Source organism: Calliphora vicina, chromosome 4 (genome assembly GCF_958450345.1).
Source record: "Calliphora vicina chromosome 4, idCalVici1.1, whole genome shotgun sequence".
In the NCBI taxonomy this organism is placed as follows: Eukaryota; Metazoa; Arthropoda; class Insecta; order Diptera; family Calliphoridae; genus Calliphora; species Calliphora vicina.
The window spans coordinates 101,849,792-101,874,233 of NC_088783.1; the positions used below are offsets into that span (position 1 = coordinate 101,849,792).

At 30.4% G+C, this 24,442-nt stretch overlaps 1 protein-coding gene across 2 annotated transcripts in view; it reads right to left on the reverse strand.

The window, feature by feature from the left end:
• Positions 1 to 13,765, reverse strand: part of tyf (twenty-four) — a 44,872-nt gene extending 31,107 nt beyond the window's left edge. The window contains exons 1-2 of one of the 2 annotated variants that reach the window (XM_065508989.1): positions 13,375 to 13,765; positions 10,611 to 11,863 (exon numbers count right to left, since the gene is read on the reverse strand). In XM_065508989.1, coding sequence (XP_065365061.1) covers positions 10,611 to 11,513 — 903 coding nt within the window. In that variant the 5' untranslated portion in view covers positions 11,514 to 11,863; positions 13,375 to 13,765. Of the gene's footprint in view, positions 1 to 10,610; positions 12,121 to 13,374 lie in introns of both variants that reach the window. The other variant, XM_065508988.1, reaches the window with a different exon arrangement.
• Positions 13,766 to 24,442: the final 10,677 nt, after the last annotated feature.

A 24,442-nucleotide genomic window follows, 5' to 3' on the forward strand; every position in this document is an offset into this window, starting at 1 on the left:
TTTCGACTTTTCCAGCAAAAGGTCGATTGTTCGAACAATTGACTTATAGAAAGAACCCTACTGTGTATACATCGCACACAACGATCTGCTAACTAGCAGACCGATTAAGCTTAGCAGAGAGTTATCAAAGAGTTTATTTATAATGCACTTTTGTCTGTCAATCAGGGATGCCAGGTACTTTTTATCGCTGTACCCAACCCAAATATTGTTTTTCTTGAAATTTTCACAAAAACAAAACTTTATGTTAAATAAATTGCCCAATACCCGATCAAATTAGTTGTTAAAATATTAAAAAGATTCCTTCAAACCAAAATTCTTATGATTTAGCCAATGTTTTAAAATATTCATTCCAATTGGTTGAAAATTTGTTTCCACTGTATCTCGTAACACATCGTTTCAAATCATGTATAAAATTAGTAGTGATATATTTTTTAACCAAAGATTTTGCATAAACCGAGTTGAGAATAGCCAATTGTAAATTCAATACAACTTTACCATTTAAATTTGTTAGAAAACTTTTTGGAGATACTGATTTGGATTTAAAGATTGTATCATATTATATGTTATGATACGTACATTTAATAGCACTAAACATCTCCATTTTCTATTCAAAGAATACGAAATAAATTTCACCAATTGGTAAATTATTGCTATTACCAATAGTAAAAACAAACCTATCCTAAATAATTTATCCCCATAAAATAAAATCCCCGAAATATTTTAATATATCCCCACAGTCCCCAAACGAAATTTTCTGTCACTAAAATCCTTACATCCCCATAATTGTGGACAAATCCCCAATACTGGCAATAAATAATTTAAAAATCAACTCTGAAAAGTGTGATGCATTGCCAACTATTGTTGACATTTCTATTTAAGTTTTTTCCCTCAAATCATAAAAAGATGAACAAAATGAGGAATTAATTAATTTTATTTTCTTCCCAATAAAGTATTTAATAATATTGTTTGTTAGTGAGTGGATAATAAATACAGTGGACGGACGTATTATATATTGTACGAATTATATATTGTCAGGCTCTTTCGTAGTACCGAAATCATAATATTAATAGGCAAGTCGATTTCTTTAGACCCCTTTTACTCTCACATATTGAAATCGGTTCAGTTAGGAACCGTGAAATCGTGTACATGTGAATCTTAAGCTAAAAAGCAAACAAAGCAATGCGTGTTTGTCCAATTTGTTGTTGTAAATAAATAAGAAAAAAAAATAAAACAGTATTGATTTCGCTCTGTTTTAAGTGAGAGTTGTTATAGAAAGCAAAGAAGAAGACTTTAGTAATTTAAATTCGCTTTAATAAATATATTTTGAAGGTGTTTTTTATTTTCTAACTCCCATATGCATAAACAATTTTTAAATTTATCAAAGGTTTATAAAACAAAATTTCCATTCAAAATTTGTTTTATAAACCTTTGACAAATTTAAAAAACAAATATGGGGGTAAATATGTAATTGTAGATAAGTAAATAGTTATTTTATAATTGTGACGATTTTCAACGGTTTATCACTGCATGAAGTTTAATGATAAATGGTACGGGTCGGAAAAAAAGGTGAGTCGCCTCCCATACAAAGTAAATAGTTATTCTAAATTGCAAGATTCTTCAAACTTAGTCCAAATGGCTCTTTTATAAATTTGCATAGTTTCGCTGAAATTGTTCGGGATTGGAATAGTGGAATATACAAAGTATATAATTAATTTCGAATATCTGAGGAACAATAATTGTAAGTGTTTAAACTTTTTAAATTAATTTCTTATTACTGTGCGGAGTTTAGCTGAATATAGACGGAATTAGATTAGAGGGCATAGCACCCAAAATGGGAGAGGTTGGAAAAGGATGTGAGTCACCTCCCATACAAAGTAATAATTGCAAGGTTCTTCAAACTTTCTCCGCATAGCTCTCTTACCATTTTACATAGATTGGCAGAAAATGTTCCATATTGCATTAGTGGTCGTGGAACAAAGTAAATAATTAATGTTGAATATTGGAGATCTATAATTCTAAAAGTATTTAAACTCAGTATCAATCAATTTATTACCATTCTACGGAGGTTAGCTAAAAACGAATTTATTTCTGATCCCTGTTCGAAGTTTAGCTAAGCATGGTCGGCTTAGTAGAAGTGACCCCTCCCTTATAAAGGAAAGTTAAAGTAAAGCTTGATATTTACATAAAAGGTTTCAAAATAGGTGGGACCAGAACAGTGGAGTTATCTCCCATACAAAATTATTTAGTTATTTTCGAATATCAAGTGAACTGTAATTGAGGGATTCTCAATATTTTGTATGTATAGTTAGGTTTTATCAGAAATCCATTCATATTTTTTTAATTTTACTAGGGTGATGCTAGTTAGTATTATTGAGCAATTAATTTTTTGTAAATCCGTCATTAAATATTGACGTTTATTACTTTATTATATGTTATTATCAAGGTTTCAATGTTGTGCTCAACATCCCATTTAATACTCTTTTAACAATAGTATTCCATAACGCATTTTAAATTTTGTTAGCCAACCATCACTGTCACAAAAGTGGCCATTGTAGAATTTTTTTGTGCAGCTCCACAGCTTTGCGTTTTAATTGTTCTCCATCGTCTGTGATATGAAATTTTCTTTGTGCTAAAATCCACTCGTAAAGTGCATTCTCCATTTTTTTAAAATGACCACTTGTAAGTCTATACCGATTTTTTAACGAACTCATGGAATTATCCAGCAGTTGCGTTTTTTGTTTAATGATTGTACATATAGTGGATTTGGATAATCCATATTTATTTGAAACTAGCTGAGCCCGGTCCGCGTTGCTGGCCCTTAGAAAACATCTGTTTTATATTGCATCTCGATTTCGATTTTAATATACAGTGTCGGATAAAGTCTGTGATCCAACCTTCAATGTTAACACATGTAGTGGCATTTCAGCTGGTTCCAATGAATTCAAAAATTTAGTAAGGAAATTTCTTATTCATGCACCTAATATGGAAGAGCAAACAAAATTGTTTATCACATACCGAAAATCAAAAATCTAACTTTACACTGTTACCTAAGAGGCTTTTCTGAAGATTCCCTGAAAATTTCATCAAAATCGGTCCAGCCGTTTTTTATATATATATAGATGGCATTAGCGGTATAATGAAAAAAATTGATTTTGCCAAACCCCTCCGCCCACAGACCGAAAATCAAAAATCTGACTTTAGAGTGTTACCCGCTATGCTATTCTGATGGTTCCCTGAAAATTTCATTAAAATCGGTCCAGCCGTTTTTGAATTCATTCGGAACATGTATATTAGATGAAAAATGTTTGTATGAGAAAATTCAAAAATCTTTTTACGAATGGTCCGAATGGACCTAATGTAGTACTTTAGGTGTCTAAAACCATATTCAGAAAATTTCCTTTACAATGATACCAGTTTATAGCTAATCGGTTGGATGGTCTCAGTCTATAACGGACATAGGTAGAAACATTTTTTGTATTTTATATATATAGATTTCAAACAACGATCTTTTATTTTCGTGGTCAGCTATAATTTTTAATTTATCTTGAAAAGAAATTGTCTTTTTTTTACATCGTTTTACTTGCAACATTTTGACAGTTAAAAACACAAACACTTTTAAAAATAAAAAAAACTTCACAATAACTTCGCTAAACGTGGATGACCGCGAAAGAATGAAATAAAAACTTCATTCATACGTAAATAAAACAAAAATTCTTATAAGAAACCACCATTCGTACTATCGAATAGAAAAAATGTCCATCTGTTCGTACTATAGAGTAGTCAATGCAAACATTTTGCCATTCGTATTATTGGAAATTCATAATAAAGAGCGTTCGTACTACTGGACGTTCACTGTACTTTATAAACAAGTAAGAGAGCTATATTCGGATGTGCCAAATCTTATATACCCTTCACCAAATTATACTTCAAAATAAAAATTTTAAATATTTCTTGGTAAACAAAATTTTTTGTTTTTTGCAGTTTTTTCATTTTTTGGAAAAAAATTGTTTTCGAATTGTTTTTTTTTAAATTTAAAAAAAATTAAATTTTTTTTATTTTTTAATTTTTTTTTTCAGGAAACAAAAAAAATCAAGTATTGTTCATAAAATTGTGAGATTTGTTTATGGACTTAGGCTAAGGGCCCACGTTTCTAATCACTTAAAATTTTTTTTTAAATTTGCATTTGAGGATTTTTTGAAGTTTTGTTTATTAATTTATCTCTTTAATATTGTTAAATAGCAAAGGCCTCTGCATTTTATGCAATGTTATCCTTTACTAAATCACTCAGAAATCCTCAGATAATAATATCTCGTATTCATAATATATTATATGAACATTCACTTGTACGCGCCGCACGATTGTGGAATTGCTTGCCAATAAGTTTACGTTCTTTTGCTGTCTTTGGCAACGTTTAAGCGAAGACTTACTGATTTTTTTCAATTTGACAATACTGTAGTCAATAATTAATTGGACAATACTTTAAATTTTTCTTATTTGGATTATATTTTCACATGTGTATTGGAGTCGTTAAAATGTTTTAGATGTTATATTGATATCTTTTTGTTATGTCAACAAATATTTTAAGTTTTTCATTTGCCTCATAGTATACATAAATACTGGTAATATTATTTTTATTGGCCAATAGGCCACATGTATTACTAATAAAATAAATAAAAAATAAACTTTTTGTGAAAAAAAAATTGGGTTAAAAAATATTTTTTTCGATTTTGTACCATTGTAGGTCCAACTTACTATGGTTTTATATACATCATTGCAAGGTCTTTGAAATATATATCATTAGATATCCATATTGTCTATATTAATGACTTAGTAATCCAGATATAGGTCAAAACTCGAGGTTGTCCTGGTTTTTTCCACATATCTCAGCCATTTGTGGACCGATTTTGCTGTTTTTAAATAGCAAACTTCTGGAAAGCATGTCTGACAGAATTATTTATGATTTGGATTCCAAAGATATCTGGGGTCTTCAGAAAATTGATTTCAACATACAGACGGACATGGCTAAATCGACTCCGATATCTATAAGGATCCAGACTATATATACTTTATAGGGTCGGAAAATTATATTGTGGGAATTACAAACGGAATGACAAACTTATATATACCCTTCTCAAGAAGGTGAAGGTTATTAAAATGGTAGGGATAGGTAAAACAGTAAGTAAAAAGTTATTTCTAAATACAGTGGTTGACAAAACAATGGAAACTTTTCCAAATATTTCATTAGAGGCCTAAAATCTGAAATAATTGTTTAAAAAATTTTAACATTTTTGTAGTATTTTATTTGTATGCTTTTATTAACTTAATTTAACAAAAAACAAAGGACATAATTAATAAAATTCTAAAAATGAGAAAACAAAATTAAAAGATTTCTTTATTACGGCATTGACAAAACAATGGAAACTTAGGTATTATTTTAACAAATATGGTCTAAACTTTGCAATAACTCAATATTTCATTGGGTATCCCTTATTATTTATAACTGCTACACATCGACGATTCATTGAACCAATTAAAGAGTCAATGGTCTCCTTTGAAATATTTTGCCATTCCCATATAACTGCCTCCGATAAATCTTCCTTCCTGGTGTAATTTTGGGTCCTTATTTTACGATCTACAATTTCTCATAGATTTTCTATGGGATTGATCTCTGGCGATTGGGCAGGCCACTTCAAAACACGTACCTCGTTGTATTGTAACCACTCGGTTACAACCCTAGAGGTGTGTTTCGGGTCGTTGGAATCACCAAACTAGGGGCATATTTTCCTCAACGTATGGATACATAACATCGTTTAATATGGTTCTGTATCCTATACCTGTCATGGTATCTTTTATAATATGAGTTGGGCCCATACCTTGCCCTGTAAAACATCCCCATACCATAATATTGCCACCGCCAAACTTTTCCCTTTGGTCGTCTTACAAATGTTCTCCCATCACTGTCTCTTAAATTGTTTTGTCAGTAGCGAAATAGTGAATATTTTTAATTAAATTGTATTTGGATTCGTCGGAAAAGAGGACAGTATTCCATTTCTGTATCGACCAGTTTAAATGATCCCTGGCAAATTGTAGACGAGCAGAACGGTTCTTTTTAGAAATGAGTGGTTTTTTCACAGGACGATATCAACCAAGACCAGCCTCATTTGCCCTGCGACTAACTGTTCGGGTACTTATTTCTAATTTTAGGCTATTAACAACCTCTCGAGGAGTTATTTTTGGGAATTTCTTGAACTCTCTCGCTATTAAATTATCTTGTCTAGGAGTAGTCTTACGAGGTCTTCCACCTAAATGTTGAGTTTTTACAGAACCGGCCTCACGAAATTTCTTTATAATTTTTTAAACTGCTGATTTATTGATTGAATATTTGTCACAGATACTTTTTTGTTTTAAACCAGCTTTGAAATCGTTAATTGTTTTATTTTTTAAGTCTTCACAAATCTTAACTTTAGCCATTTTCATTAACTTTGAAAAAAAGCAATTATGCGAAAAACTTAGAAAAGGAAATTGTGAAAAATTACCAGAATTTAAAAATAAAATAACTGTAAACAGGATGCTTTTTACATCGTTCTTTTAAATATTATTTTCGTTTTACACTTCTTTCTTTAATTTTGTTCCCTTTTTCAGAATATAATTAATTATGTTTTTTGTTTTTCAGTTAATTTATATAAACAAAACTATACAAGTAAAATAAAAAATTTTTATTTTAAAAAAATATTTAAAATTTTGGGCTACATATGGAATATTTGGAAAAGTTTCCATTGTTTTGTCAACCACTGTATATTGAGAACTATAATTACGAGATTATTCAAACTTTGTCCGAATAGCTGTCTCATTTTACATATATTTTTTTAACTCTAAACTTTTTATTTCATTACGTTACGGGTAGCGAAGCAAACCGGGTTTTAGCTAGTTCTAAATAATTTTAAATTTTGTTTGACATTTTCTATAAGAAATCTCTCAATTGGGTAATTTTTGGTTCCTTATAAGATTCTCTTTTTACGCGATCTACTAGAAATCCCCAAATATATTTACCAAGAATTTCAACATCTTTTTTTGAAAAATCTTTTATTGTGCGGATAGCATGACTCTGGAACTTTTTGCCTATTACGTTACGTATTTTTTCTTGTTCTAACAACGCCTTTCGTTTAAAAATTTTAGACTTTTTAAATACTCACGAATAGCTACTGATGGACAATAAATATAATTATGATATTTATTAATACATATTTTTTTAATGTGGCTGGGGAGCCTTAATCTAAAGTGATAATTTCTTTTTGTTTTTATTGTATTTATTAATTGAAAATAGTTATAAGAATCTCAGGTATTATTTACTTGTAATATTGTTATTTTGGCCTATAAGGCTTGATATTACATAAATGAATAAATAAATAAAAATAAAAAAAGTGAAATATTCAACTTCTGCATCTGAAGATTAAAATTTTGCCTATTTTTTGCATTGTAGAAGCATTGTCTGTTGTAAAACTTTCTACATCATTTGACAGTGACAGACAAAATTCACTTAAACGCTTATTTAAATACTGCATTCAAATTACTGGATTTATTTATTTAACTAGCCTTGTTTCTGCCTTCATGTAGTCCTTATACTTTGTTTTAATTGTTTTCTTCGATTTTCGAACTTTAAAACCGCGGGATATTAAATAAATTCGAATTTGTGTGGATTGTATAAAAAATTAAAACGGGAAACATATTAATGAGTAGTTATGTTTATTATGGCGAAAAAATAAATAAACAATCGCGTGATTTATTAATCCTGAAAAATTCGAAAATTTTCGGAATCGTCATCCCTATGTTTTAGTTAAGTGTTAAATTACTCGCTAAATTACCATTTGGGGATACAATTTCTCTGTGGCTAAATAGTGTAATAATATTGGGTGAGTGATATAAAGATTTTCAAATTTTAGAATCTTTATGGGTGGTCGGTCTCTTTATACCCTACACCACCATAGTGGGGAGGGTATTATGTGTTTGTGCAGATGTTTGTAACGCCCAAAAATATTAGTCTAACACCCACCTTAAAGTATACCGATCGACTTAGAATCACTTTCTGAGTCGATTAAACGATGTCCGTCCGTCCGTCCGTCCGTCCGTCCGTCTGGTTGGCTGGCTGGCTGGCTGGCTGGCTGGCTGGCTGTCCATGTAAACCTTGTGCGCAGAGTACAGGTCGCAATTTTGAAGATATTTCGATCAAATTTAGTACATATTACTTTTTCGGCCCAAGGACCAAGCCTATTGAAACTGGCTGAAATCGGTCCATTATTTCACCTAGCCCCCATACAAATGTCCCCTCGAAATTGGACTTTATCGGTCATAAATGTTTAATTTATCTATGTATCTACACAAATTTCGCTCCAAATAAGTTTCATATATACAAAATTCATGTCACCAAATTTTGTTACGATCGGTCCATAATTAGTCATAGCTCCCATATAGACCCGCTTCCGAAAATCACTTTAACGTGCATAAATCGCTTAAAAATGTTGGTAAACACACAAAATTCAACATAGTTAACTTTAATATAGACATACATCACACGACCTAATTTCATGGTGATCGGTCCATAATTGGTCATAGCCCCCATATAACCCCACTTCCGAAAATCACTCAAAAATAAAAATTATTGAAATTTTAAAAGAAAATTTTTTTTTGCTCTTTTACTTAGTGTAGGGTATTATATGGTCGGGCTTGACCGACAATACTTTCTTACTTGTTTTTTAATAATAACGTGTTAAGAACGTTACAAACCATAATAATTGTTACTAAATTAAATTTTGTCCTGGTTAATTTTTGTTTATTTTAATCGATTTCTATCTTGGTGCTATTTTTTTTGACTGATGAATTTCTTAGGTATTTATATATTATGAAGTTTTTCTTTAAAATTTGCATCTAATTTTCCAAATTATTTTTAAGGTTTGAAAGCATAGACAACAACTAGATAGGTAACTGAGAGCCAAAATCTGTTGTCAGAAACCTAATTTGTATTTTGTTTTTGTATCACCCGTATGTGTGAAAGAGAGTAATATTTTACTATCTCCTTCCGTTCTATGCGTTTATTCTATGTTTGAAAGTTCATTGAATTAAGTATAAATTTATACAAAAATAACAAAAATTAATTTAACAGTTTTTACGTAATATTATTATAAAACAATATGAATGTCGTGGTGCTATTATTTTGACCGCAGCTATATGTGCGAAGATAAATATATAACAGCTTACGTTATTACATATTTGACTCCAATAATATATTATCAAAATATCAATTCGGCTTTCGATGAAGTTTATCATGTGAAACATCAGTGAATTATGTTATAGACAGATGGACAAATATCAACAAAAACAACAAAAGATAACTGCTATAAATATGTATAACACAATAATCAAGGAACATTTAGAGTTTAGTTCAACAATTTGCTGCACAAATTCACAAATAGAGACTGCTGAAACATCAAAATAAAGCTATGAGAACAATAATTAAATGCAATAGGATTACACCAATGCAATTTATGATAGATACCCAAAATGGATAAACATCAGACAAAGTCATCATCTAAATACATTAAGGTTTATATATAAAATGAAGATAGGAAAGGCTGCAAACAATGTCTACACGGGATTACAGATATTTAACACATTACTAAGTGATGTAAGAAATTAACGAAATATTTATGTAGTATTTAAATATAATTGTGTATTTTTTAAAAAAAAATGTATATCAGATACTTTAAAAATAATTTGTAAAATACGGAACAAATCATTTTTTTTTTTTTTGTTAATATTCATATTTTGTGTATTGCCGGTTTCTAATTATAATTCGAAATTTACTATTAAATATATTGACTATAAATTTCCATAGCTCCTAAATTAAGAGAGAGAATGTTAACGTTTTTGTGATGTTTCGACAATCTTGATTTATGCCTAAAATACTACTAAAAAAATAAATAAATAATAATAATAACCATTAGTATTAGAATATAAAACACTGTTAATGATGAAATTTTTTTTAAAAAATCTCAGACACTAAAAACTCCTTAAAGTGACCAAGATCGTTAGAGGGTTAAAATAATCTGCAATGATACGATCTAATAATTATTTGTGTTGCTATCTATTAATTTTAGTTAGTGCAACAATGAATCAGAAATCCTTTCACTTGTTATTTTCTTTAAAGAAGAAAGCTTTAACAAAATGACTAACACAATCTTCATATTTATTTCAAACAGCTGCCAAATGTTAGTTTTACAGTTAAACAAATTAAATTAACAACACTAACAACAATAATATAGTTGTAACATTACCGACTGTTGTTTTTGTTTATGACCTTTGCAAGCAGTTAAGCATAAAACATCAATATTAAAAGGGGCAGGACAAGACAGACGTCAAGTTGCTTATAAAAAATATACTCTTAATAATAAAATATTTATACACCACAATTATTATTGTATGTGATTATGTACGACAGTGTGTGTTTGTGTGTATCTGATGAGTGTCTATGTTCGATTTCACCCAAATATGGGCGTGCAATGGAATGATTGTACAACTATAAAATTGGATCAAACATAGAATAGACGACGACCTACCTTTGATTTAGTTTCATTAGGTGTGACATTGATATCATCAGTTTTGCTTGCAGAAGCGGTAGCATTAACAACTACAGGCTGAGAAGACGATGAGTTTGACGAAGTTGTTGATGTTATTGATTTCGATTCTGTTGCTGTTGGCAATGAATCAGATTTGGTAACTGATGGTCGGCAATTTGTGGAAGAAGTCCCCTTTGCAGTACTGCCGGTTGAATTGTCTTTTGTCTGTTTCGTGCTGGTCGTGTTGTTTTCAATTTCAGCTGCAGCAGCATTGGCTGCCGTAGTTGAGGCGTTTGTTAATGCGCCCGTAACAGATGAATTGGCAATCGACATTGGATTTAAACCCTTGGCGGATGCTCTTGACGTTGAATATGATGACGATGATGGATGTGCCGGTGGTGTTCTATTTTGTAAATCCTTAGTATTGGAGTTTTTATTACTGTTACTGTTCAAAGAGTTGTTTTTGTTGTTGTTGGTAGTTCTGTCTGACTCCTTGCTTGTGGGTACAGGAGTAGGTGTTGTTTTGGTAGATGTGGTTGTTGTTGTGATTTCACTTAAAGTCGAACCAGCAATCGACACAATAGGTGTATCAGGAATTATAGCTGCAGCTAAAGAAGAAACAGCAACTGCGACAACAGCTGCAGCGTTTGGGGGCGTAGTAACAGGCAAGTGGTTACTTGCATTGACTACTGCAGCTATGGCGTTGACAGTTACGTCAAATTGTGCAGATGTTGAGTACGATAGTGGTGCTAATGATGACAAAGATGACAATGATGATATTGATGAAAATGACGTTGCTGCGGTTGTACTGTTGCTAGTATTGGCGGTGGAGTAATTATTATTTGCAGACGTAGTTGAAACTGTTGTTGTAATTTTGGGCGATCTAACACTTTCATTGTTCATCTTTGTGAACAAAAAAAGAACACAGCGACAGCAGCAACAACGATGGTGTCAGCAGCAGCGGCGGTGACGCAGACAGTAGGTGTGATTTTTCAACAAATGCCATTAAATTGAACTGTTCAAAAGCGTTAAGACCAATTAATGAAGCAATCAATCTAGAAACCAACAAAATGACACCACTCTATTTTAACTTCTTTTTTTAACAGCTTGCTTATTTCAGTATATAACCGGCAAAATTATCGAACTTTCATATAATGCAGCAAAATCTTTTTTCTTCATGTATTTCCTATGAATAGTCAGTCTGCATTAAACGACCTCGTTGTTGCGATTTTATTTTTTTCTTCAAACTACACCTATGGAAAAAATTGGAGTATATTTCAACTCTTATTTTGTGTCTTTCCGTTAAAAAGTAGAATTATTAAATTAAAACATTTATCCTTTTTTTAATAACTTCTTTTATAACTTCGTTGTGCTCAACAATTTAATTTTTTCAGACGTCGATTTTTTCATGCAACATTTGCAGTTTTCTTTTTCTATATGTACTTCTTTTATGTTTTATTTTTATATTTAAGACATACTAATATCTGAAAAATTCATTATTACAATATTACTTTGCAATATTTATATATAATTTATGTTTTTTGCAAAAGAAAATTTGTTCAACACTGTATTGCAAAGAAAACACAGGACGATGTTTTTTTGACGACTTGTCAAAAAATGTTCGCCATTTCAATTGTGCATAATAAAAAAACGACCGCATATGTAATTGCAGGCTGTAAGAGTGAGACAAATAATGTATTCAGTATATATGTGCAAATAATTGCGTGAGAAAAAACATTTTTAAAAGCTGCCTGACTTGACAGTGTTGTATTTTAAGGGAGTAAATTGTATTTATCTCTTCCTTGGCTTCGTTACGTTATATTGTACCTTTTAAATTTAAATAAACTATTCAAACTCCTTGTAATGAATATACGAAATTAAAATGTATTGTTTCTTATTTTTGATAATTAAATAATTTGGTTATCAAACTTCTTAATATCATACCTAGTACTCATAACTTTGACAAACATGTAATAAGTACTAATATTATAAATATGTAACTCAAAATTATTTATATTTATTATATATAGGTACAACAGAAACAATTGCGTGCACAAATAGTACAATTTACATAAAGGATATAAAAAATATGAAAATAATTGCTTATAAAAATAATGTTATGTCCGCAGAAATACTAGTGATTACTATATTTGATTTTTAATTATAGATTTTTGTAGCAATAACTCTACTATTTGCCAAAACTATCTTTTTTTAACGGAAGATATGACCGTGTACTCTTTATCGTTATTTTGCCTGTTGATTTTTTTTATAAAAGGGTGTCTACTACTATTTTACATTCATATATTGAAAAGGTATCGTATTACAATCAAAATCAATGCATTATTCTTTACTTGGCAACACTGTATATGAAAAAATTAATCATAAATATATTTCTGCAATATTTATTTTATTCAATTAACAAATGTTGATATTTTTATGTTTGGAAAGCATTTGTCTATTTTTATCGATAGATACTAATCAAATATTTATTTTAAATTTACATTGTATATATGTATATATTTTTTTTGCTAATATATATTTTTTCAAGTAAGGGTCACAACACATGCACTCTATTTGTCACACTCTAGCAGCCAAAACACGTCATTCATCATTTTGCACTTATTTTATTCCTGAGAGGGGCTTATTTTTCTTTTATACAAAAATTTAAAAATATTTACAATATTTTTAAATTGCATTATTTATTATAGCAACAATTTTAAAAACCAATCACATATACAATTTTTTAATAACCAATGACATATACTTTTTAATTTATTCACTCTTTCTAGGAAGATTACATATGCTATTTTTATTTACGTTTTCCAGTTGATAACTTTTTTTCTTTATTTAATTTATGGAATTTCTATTACCACTAAAACACCACACTTTGAAAATTTTTTCCTTTCAGTTTTTTATACATTGCTTAATTTTGCCATTTCATATTCTTCGTTCATATGAAATTCTCACGAACTTTGTTTAGAACAGTAAACATCATATTTAACTGTTACATGAAATTTTCTTTAAATTTATAGTTAATATATCAGTTTAATAAAGTTTTAATTTATTTTTTATTAATTAAATGCTTTAAATTTAATGCACAAAATTCACCAGGGCTAACGAACGACGACTATGAGAAAAAATTCTTTCTAACTATATTCACGTTTTTGCTTTAACATGACATTTACAAAGTTGCTTTTTTAAATATTCACAATAAAAAAATGTCAATAATAAGAAGTGGTGCCAAGTTGATATAACAGAGTTTCCAAGACTTACTAACTAGATGAACTAAAATTTGTTTACTCTGTATTAGTGCCGGGAACAAACACAATGGCCCATAATCAGAGTCAAACACTAAAGTCAGTTCTTTTTAAAAACAACTTTAAAATAAAAACCTGCATTTTATTAATTTGCAACCATAGTCAAAATTAAAGTATGTTTTAAATTGAACCGACTTTAACTGGGTACCACTATGATTATGGGCCAATATATTCTAATCTTGACTCTTTAATTTCAAGTAACATTTTTTACAATATTGGATGCTATTTCCTATTACTTGATTAGAATCATAGATGTAGTTCTGAATTTTTTTTTAAATTAGCTTTAAACTGAACATCTGAAGTCTCAATAAATCAAAATCTAAAACATGATTTCTCTGTATGTGTTGCAAATATTTTTATTAATTGAAAACTAAATAATATAACAAGTAAGAGAGCTATATTCGGCTGTGCCGAATCTTATATACCCTTAACCAAATTATACTTCAAAATACAAATTTTAAATATTTTTTGGTAAACAAAATTTATTTTTTTCCAAAGTTGTTTTTTAAATTTTTGAAAAAAAAATTTTCGAATTGTTATTTTAATTTTTTTTAAAATTTTTTTTTTTTAAATTTAAAAATAATTTTTTGGTTTTTAAAATTTTTTTTGGTGAAAAAAAATTCGGGTTAAAAAATATTTTTTCCGATTTTTACCCATTGTAGGTCCAACTTACTATGGTCTTATATACGACGTTGCAAAGGTCTTTGAAGTATCTATCATTAAATATACATATTGTCTATATTAGTAATCCAGATATATGTCAAAAATAGGAAATAAATCGAAGTTGTCCTGGTTTTTTCCTCATATCTTTGTGGACCGATTTTGCTGATTTTAAATAGGAAACTTCTCGAAAGCATGTCTGACAGAATTATTGAAGACTTGGATCCCGAAGATATCTGGGGTCTTCAGAAAATTGATTTCAACATACAGGCAGACAGACAGACAGGGCTTAATCGACTCCGCTATCTATAAGGATCCATAATATATATACTTTATAGGGTCGGAAAATTATATTGTGGAAATTACAAACGGAATGACAAACATATATATACCCTTCTCACGAAGGTGAAGGGTATAAAAATATACATACATAGATAGATTTGAAGAGGTGTGTACTATAAGAGATACACTTCCATTCGGGGACCCATAGGATTCATTGTGATTCCCTTTAGAAATAGATTATGGCCCATTGGCTAGGATTCTGTAACTGAAAGAATAAATAAACAAATAGAACTAGACGTGAACTATGTAAATATGAAAAGAAATGAATTGAAAAGAAAGAAGTAAGGTGATATAAAATAAATAAAGTGAAAACCCAATCTATGTATAGATTGGTATTCTAAGAGTCCTATTGCCTAAATTTTCCAGCCTAATCCCAATAGATTGTCTAGTTCATATCTAGCTATATCACCCAGTACATCATGGGAACTTTCCCCTAGCCATTTTTCTCTGATACCCTGTAATCGAGAATAGTTACACAGAATGTATTCTACTGTTTATAGTTAATCAATATTCTCGCACATTCGACAAAAGTCCTGTGCGCCCATATCAGATTTACCAATGAAGGCTCGAATTGAGCAGTGACCGGTTATCACTCCTACTAAAGATCTGAGATTTTTCCTATCCAACCCAATTAGTATTCTGGTTGCCATTGCATCCAACTTTGGCCGAATAACAGTGAACACCCTGAAATCCGTCCTAATACAACAGGATTGGTTCGAAGAGTTCTGGAATCTTTCTAAGATCAATTTATATTAGTGGCATATAGGAGGTTTAACCTCCCAGTCCATATTAATATAGTCCAGCCAAACCATGCCTGGCAAGTTCACCTGTCAGCCAAACCATGCCTGGTCCAATTGTTAAAACCTGGGAAAATCGCGAGTGAGGGACAATCGTACAGGCCGATTTCCCTCCTGTCACCTGTAGCGAAGACACTCGAAGCTCTTCTCCTCCCCTAGCTGACCCGTCAACTACCAGCAGTTCGTCACCAGCATGGATTCCGTAAGATACACAGTACCACCACAGAATTATCCGCCATAGTCACTCAGATCTCAAAGGGCTTAAATCAGCAGAGGCCTTGTGAACGGACTATCTCAGTGGCACGTGAACTATCTGAGTGGCAGGCAGTCGTTCGTGGAGTTAGAGACAAATGCTCCAAACTCCGTAGAGTTACACAAGGAGTCCCTGAGGGCGGGGTCCTGTCGCCGCTCCTATTTAACTTCCCCCTATTTCCTAGCTCCTATTTAAAAACCCCCAGTGCCCCCACAGGGTGTTAGAGGTTATCACCTACGACTGCACCATCTTGGCGACAGGTCACAACGTTGATGAAATCCACAATTTCTTCACTGCACGTAACTTGCAGCTATCACCAACGAAGACATCGACAACACTCTTCACCACCTGGACGAAGGAGGTAAAACTCAACTTAGGCATGGGATGTCACCGGAGGAGTCATCCAAACTTCAACATCACACAGTTGGAGTCTCCCCAGAGGCATATCAGACAGGACCTTAGAAAATACGAGGAGAGCATACAGAGGTATGTGCAGGATCCATTGGACCGAAGCTCGTATATGACAGCTTTGAACGACATTCATAAAGACGCCATCAATTCCGCGGTAGCAGGATACCGTATGAATGTCGTACTTGGAGGTCTCCCACCACCGATAGCAGATCAGGATGGAGCAACATGCTTAATGCCTTCTGGTCCCACATAGACCGTGCCGTCTTCAACTTATGCCCAGCATGTAGTCAGGGTCCTCAGATACCCTCCACATTTTCAACTGTCCAGCCAGCCCTTCACTACGTCCAGTAGATTTATGGACCCATCCAGCAGAAGTAGCATAATTTCTTGGACTTGATATTGCAGAATCCCCAGATTAAATATTGTAAAATTGTTCACTCTGCTACAAAAACAACAACAAACGTAAAAGTAACAATAACAAAACAACAAGTAATTATTTAGCTTCCTTTAAAAGCTTCATTTAAATTGAATTAATTTTGAAGTTAATTAATAACAGAATGTATTCAAACTTCAATATTAATTCAATTTAAATGAAGCTTTTAAAGGAAGCTAAATAATAAGAAATTGGGAATGGATTTATGAAATGAAAGGCTGGCATTTTTTAATTACGGATTAAGATTGTAGTGAACTAATCTCAAATTGTATTAATTAATTAATACGAGGCTCTATATATAATGATTATAACACTAAGTTGTTATATGAAATTTTGCTATAATATTCATAGTTTACAGTATTATTATATATTTAGGGAATAGCCGGGTACCCGGGAATGTAGAGGAAAATTTTATGTATGTATGTATCTTTTAAACCAATAAACATAGAATCAAATTTTATGTCATATTCTTTACTTATCAAAAAATAAAAAATATAAGTTTGGTTCTTTTTCGAAATTCGAACCCTTAAGGGATAAAAATTGTGTTTATTTTTGGTACTTTTTCATAAAATATGTTTTTCTATAATTTGATATAGACATATGAATATTTTATTATGAGGTCCCACCACGATACAGAAATTTATAAAAAAGGTACCAAAAAGGGTATAAAATCGGAAAAATACATTTTATTATTAAGCCAATTTTGATAATTTATTTAACATTGGTTCCTGGATTCATACAAAAATTAACTAACAGGGTGTTATTTGGAACTCGAGTGCCAAAGTGTATATTGGGCCAAATCCGGGTACACAGTTTGGTACTTTTTTTAACACATATTTTTTCTGGGGCATATTAACACAGTTTTTAATCTTTTGAGACATGTCTGTAGCATAAACATTTTTGGCAAAATGGAATATTTTTAAATTTCAAACTTGAAGGGTGTACAAGGAGGAAAAGGGAAATTGGTACTTTTCTCCTAATGGTACTTTTTTAATATTTTAAATTATTTCACTTATCGACATTAAAGTTAGCTATTATGTATCGGAGTGAAGTTAGTGTTAGGAATAGGGGAAAATATTTAGGTACCAAAATGTAAGAACTGAACTATAGGTACTTTTTTATTCTTCTAATGGTACTTTTTGAATTTTCTATAACAATGGACTTAGAAACATGAAATTAAGCATATATGGTCCTAAGTGAGTGAGAATTTTAGGGGGAGACTTTTTGGTACTTTTTCTTTAATCGAATGGTACTTTTTGTAATTTCTTCACCAATGAACCTAGAAACATGAAATAAAGTTTACATGGGCCCGAGTGGGTGGAAATCCACAAGTGTCTGTTTTTTTGGTACTTTTTCTATATTCTAATGGTACTTTTTGAATTTTCTATAATAATGGACCTAGAAATATGAAATTAAGCGTATATGGTCATAAATGGGTGAAAATTCAAGCGGATACTTCATGGTACTTTTTTTAAATTTTCTATACTTAGAAATATGAAATTAAGCATACATGGTCCTAAGTCAGTGAAAATTCTAGGTGGAGACTTTTTGGTACTTTTTTTTTATTCGAATGGTACTTTTAGTAATTTCTTCACCAATGAACTTAAAGACATGAAATTAAGCTTATATGGACCCGAGTGAGTGGGAAAACACAATAGGGGGCTTTTTGGTCCTTTTTATATATTCTAATGGTACTTTTTAATTTTCTGTAATAATGAATACAGAAATATGAAATTAGGCGTATATGGTCCCAAGTGAGTGAATATTCAAGGGCATAATTTTTGATAATTTTGTTTTATTCTCATGTGTACTTTTTTGAATTTTCTTAATAATCGACCTAAGTTTCCAAAAAACCGAAGAATTTCAAAACTGATAGGTTTTGTAATAATATATTAAATATTAAGTGTTATAGAAACAAAATTAGTTGATAATATAGGAAATGCTATACAAATTTAAAATTCAAACTTGACGGGTAATTGTTTAGTGAATGCGAATTCAAAAGTGATAATCAATGGTACTATTTGTTTATTACAATGGTACTTTTGAATATTTTATAATAAACCTAAAAATTTAAAATTAAGCACACATGATTCTGAGTGAATTTGAATCAACAAAAGGTAACTTTAGTGGTAACTTTCTTTTGCATTTTCTATAATAATGGACCCAGAAATATGAAATTAGACATTTACAATTAGATTCACATAGTGACTCGTAATAGTACTATTTCATTCTTCTAATTGGGGTAGCGAAGCGCACCGGGTCAGCTAGTACATATGTAATAAAATCTTTATTTATTAACATACATTAAGACAAATGTAAAATTTCCAACGTTTTTTACATTTTTCATTCTAAATAACAAAATGTAAAAACATTTGTCAAAAGGTCTAAGGGAATCCCGCAATTCCTAAAAATTGGAGCGAAAATCCCAAAAATTTAATTTATTACATTTTTGCCCATAGAGTCTACATTTCCTTCGGGCTGGGAAAATACTTTTGGGATAAATTGGGAATACACAAGGGTTTCCAAAACTACTTTCAGTATTCTGATACCAGCTTTGGGATTTTAGAACATGTGGTCCAAAGTTGAAATTTTGATAAAAAAATAGGAAATCTTTTTTATATCAAAATGTTTTCCTTAAAGTTACCTTACAGAAAAACATAAAATTTGTATACGTTCTTAAAGTAAGTTTTTTTTAATAAAAAAAGAGTCCCATTTTCTCCCAATAAACAGCAAAAATCTACTATTTTTTAAACCAAACATTTATTTTGTCGGATTTTACGCTAATTTTAACAAAAAATTTCATTTATTTGAAAAAATTTTTTTCATGAAACACGTTTTTTTCCACCCAAAATATTAAAAAAAATACAAAAATTTGTTACAAAAAAGTTTATTTTTTAAAAAATTATTTAAAGCTATTACATAAAAATATATGTAATTATATTTTATAATTGTAAATTTTAGGAACAGAAAGATATAATTTTTAAATATATTTTAATTGTACTTAAAATAACATATTATTCCAGAGATAATTTTTAAGTTTTTAATAATTTTAAATAGTTTTACATTATTCTTTTAAATTTAAAATTTCATTAATTACAGTGAAGACTTTTGAATATTTCATTTCTGAATTAATTTCATAAACAAATTGTTGCATAAAATTATAAAATAAATCGGATTCTATAGGAAACTATAGGAAGTTAAAAACGAAAAAAAAATTTTCTTTAATATTTGCTATTTCACCAAGAATTAACCACCTTGGTGGGATTTTACATTTTTGAAGTTTTGGGAGTTTTAATTTCATATCCATTTCTTCTTTGGTATCAGTAACTATGGCAAACGAATCTTGGGAATCTATTACGGTAAATTTTGTTCTGATTTTACTATTTTCTGCTGTGGTGGAAACAAATAATGCAGGAAATATAAAATTGAAAAAATCTTTGATTCTGAAATAAATAAAAATGTAGTTAAAAGTTGAATGAGTAAATAAGTAATAAAATAATAACTTACCATCAATTTGGATTTCAAAACTGGAATCTTTTTCTGGAACTTAAAAAATAAACATATAACAGTATTTTACATACATCAAGTTTTTGGAAAAATGAATCTTACCTATTTCCTCTTTTAAGTCAGTGTCTGATTCTTCTTCGGAAAATAATAGATGTAATTAATAAATAAATTCAAGAATTATGTATATTTGTTTAAAATCACTTTTCACTTTCTATAATATCCCAGCAAAAAAAGTGAGGAAGAAGATGCAGAATTTTCACAACAAATAGCATGCTTGATGTACTTCCAATTTTGGTGAAAAAGCTATGAATTTTACATTAGCTTGTCATTGGAGGGATGTTGTTCATTTTTGACAACTTTTTACGTAATAAATTCGATGCTTTCGATGCGATTAAATTTCGATTTTAAGGTGTTATTTTAATGTAGGCAGTGGATACCTATATTTTTTGGCATCATGGATGGAAATATAAATAAACTTTTGTTTTTTTAAATTTATAAAAAGTGAATAAAATATGTACATTACAAAACACAAATATATGAAACAATGGTTGATTAATTTTAATGATTAAAAAATGTAAAAATTGTTTGTATACCAATTTTTACAGGTTTTAATAAATTTTATAAAATTCAAAAAATGTAGGAAACAATTACATCAACGAAATATTTATAATTCAGTGTCAAATACCCATATTTAAAATCACATCTTCAGAGGTAGAAAAGATTCATTTGCAACTTTAGATGTGATTAAAATGTCATATGTAAAGATGCACTTCCATTATTTTTTACTGGGATATATTTATTTGATTGTCCGTCCACATTGAAATGCAAAATAAAACTAAACAAAAAAAGACGTTGATATTTTTACAAGTGTCTTGTTTAGACATGATCTTTCATACAGACGTTAAACAACGAAACTAACAAGATCACATTTTTTGAGCTTAAAGGAACATTAATTAAATATTTTATTAAAAGTCTCTAATAGAGCAATAAATTTCCGTAATTTTGTTTAATTACAAGTCATATTATTGGGATTAATATTGAACGTCATGGATATTGATCCTCTTGGTTCGGTAAACCTGATACCGAACACTGGGAAGCTGCCGCCTGATAGGCTCTTGGCAGGAGGTTCTAAGGCCAAGGTTATAGGTGATCTAATGTTATTAAGTGGAATTTCCACACAGTCAGATACTGATGGAATGGATAATGCCTCGCTAAGCCATGATGGTGATGACTTCCAAGAAGTTAGAAACAAGAGATCAAGAAATTCCAATGGGGATAATATTTCATTTAGTCTGTTTAAAAGCACAAATGTGGACGTTTCCAGTCTTGGATCTACTGAAATTTCTGAAAATCGTTTTGGATTATTGGGACAACTTAATATAGAAGTAAATAACTGTGCCTCAACGAGCAGACAAGCAGCCAAGGAAGCAGAAAAAAATGGGAATCTAAGAAAAAAACTCTGGTAGAGTGGTGAGAGGGAAATTTTGCCCACCAATAATACTTTATAACGTAAATGTTAATAAACTGGTAGAAAAATTGAATCAAAGGTCCCCTAAAATAGTTTTCAAGATAATCAATTCCTCTAAAAATAGGAGCAAGCTCTATTTTGAGGACTTATTAGTCCATTTGGAAATGATGGAATTATTAAGAAGTCAGGAAATAAAGTCATACTCATTTACTCCACCGGAATTGAAAAGAGTATCGTTAATTTTAAGAGGTTTATACCATCTAACTGAAGCATCTGATATTAGAGCATCCCTTGATGTGGAACTACCCGATACTGTTGAGATGGTTAGTAAACTCGTTACTGAATATTCTGCAAAAAATTAATATGATACAGGTTTATTTGTTGTTACCCTTGTACAAGGAAAAAATTTAAATGACGTTAATAAAGTGCGTTATATTCTAAACCAATCGATTTCATGGGAGACTGCCAAATCTAATAGAAGAGAGATTCAATGTTATCGATGTCAAGCGTGTGGCCATTCAGCCCGAAACTGCAATTCGGTTTACAAGTGTGTTAAATGTAATCTCAACCATGAACCCGGTTGCTGTAGTATTAAAAAGGGCACATCTCTTCCAGTATGTGTAAATTGTAATGAAAGTGGTCACGCTGTGAATTATAGAGGCTGTTCATTTTACAAATCATATTTGAAGAATAAAAAGTAAATGTTAGATAAGGCAAGGAAACATAGAGAGGAAATTAAGAATAATGTTAAAACTGCTATAATGAGCAGTCAACAGGTAAAGGAAAACATTTCATTTGCTAGCCATTTCTATCCCGAGCCTAAGAATCGTGTGAATAAGGTACAATCCGCACCTACAATTGTAGAAGAATTTTGGAAATTAGGAGAATATTTCCGGGTATCAAAAACCCAGTCGCTTGAGGAGAAAATTTTAAATTTCTTAAACACATACAAGGCACAGCCTTTAGATAAGGCAAGAAAGGAATATGGCGATTTATTAAATGAAGTTCTCTCTCAATATGGGCCGAAATAATTTAATATTTGTTACATTTAATGTAAGGTCGTTAGTCGAATTAAGTAGACGTATCGAATTAATAAAAATTCTAAATTTTCACAAGGTTGACATATGTTTTGTTCAAGAAACTCACTTTAGAAAGAACTCTAATTTAAATTTTCAAAATTATAACATCATCAGAGATTACTCAATTCAAGGTACAGCAATTCTTATTAAAAAGAGTATAAAATATTCATCTATTAGTATAACTAATATCAAATTTCCGAGCACTTTTATTGAAATAAAACTGAGTTTTACAGGCCAAATGAAAAGCTTTTTGTTAGGAAGTATATATGTTCCAACCAATTTTAATCGAACTGATTTCTGTTTAAATCTTGATTCTATTCAGAATTTCTCATTATGTTATGACGGTGTTTTTATTGGGGGAGATTTTAACTCTAAAAACATGCAATGAGGTGACTCTATGGACAATTTTAACGGTCAAAGTTTGTTAGATTGGTTAAGCTTTTCTGGTATTAACTTAACAAGGCTATGTAATGACTCTCCATCGTTCCCTGGAGGAAGTTCCTTCTTGCACCATTTTCTAATCAGTACAAACGTGATAGATCTGGTAAATACAAATTATCACATAAAGACATTACCGACGTTTTCTGATCACTTTCCATTGTGGCTCGACTTCAAATTTTCGGACTTTGAGTTAATCACATCTCCACCTCAGTTCTTTATCTCGTTCGAAAAAACGAATTGGGAGGAATTTCGTAATGATATCCACTATGAATTATTGACAATGAATCTTCCGTCTGACAGGAACTTAGCTTCTAACGATATTGATGAGCATATTTCAAATTTTAATGAGTGTGTTAAGCGGGAATTGGAACGTCATTTGGAGAAAATAGAGTTGAAAACAAAACCTTTATAGTACCAGAAAAAATTAAAAAGCTTTTTAAAGTCAAACACACATGGCAAAGGGAATTGAAAAAAATTTTCACTAAAACGGAAATAGAAATTCAGTTGAGTACCGTAACTTAAGTGGTCAAATCCAACTCCTTAAAACGATTATTAAGGAACAAGTTTAAATGCACCAGGCAGAGGAGTTTAACAAGAGAATGTTAAATATTAGACCAGGCCCTACAGCTTTCGTGGAGGTTAATAAGGTGTTAGGGAATAGAAAGTCTAAAAGTTTTAATAAACTTATTATTAATGATATTACTTATGTTGAAGATGTGGATAAAGTAGATCAGTTTAAGAACTACTTTTCAGATGTTTACAAACACACAACTCCAGACAGACAAGATATTGCAGAAGTTCCAAATTCAGTAAATAACTTCTTTAATAGCTGTCCTGAATCAATATGTTTATTTACTGAAACCTCTGATGCCTTAAATTCAAATAATGATATTGATCTACTCACACATTCATCCGATGTTAGTAATATAATAAAGTCACTAAATTCTAAAAGATCCACAGGAGTAGACAACTTTTCGAATTTTTTGATCAAAAAGCTACCGTTTTCTGCAATAAAATTTTTAACTACCATTTTTAATCATTGTTTAAATATTGGATACTTCCCAAAAATCCGGAAAATAGCAAAAATTTACCCATTAATTAAGAAACCAAATGATTTTAGGATT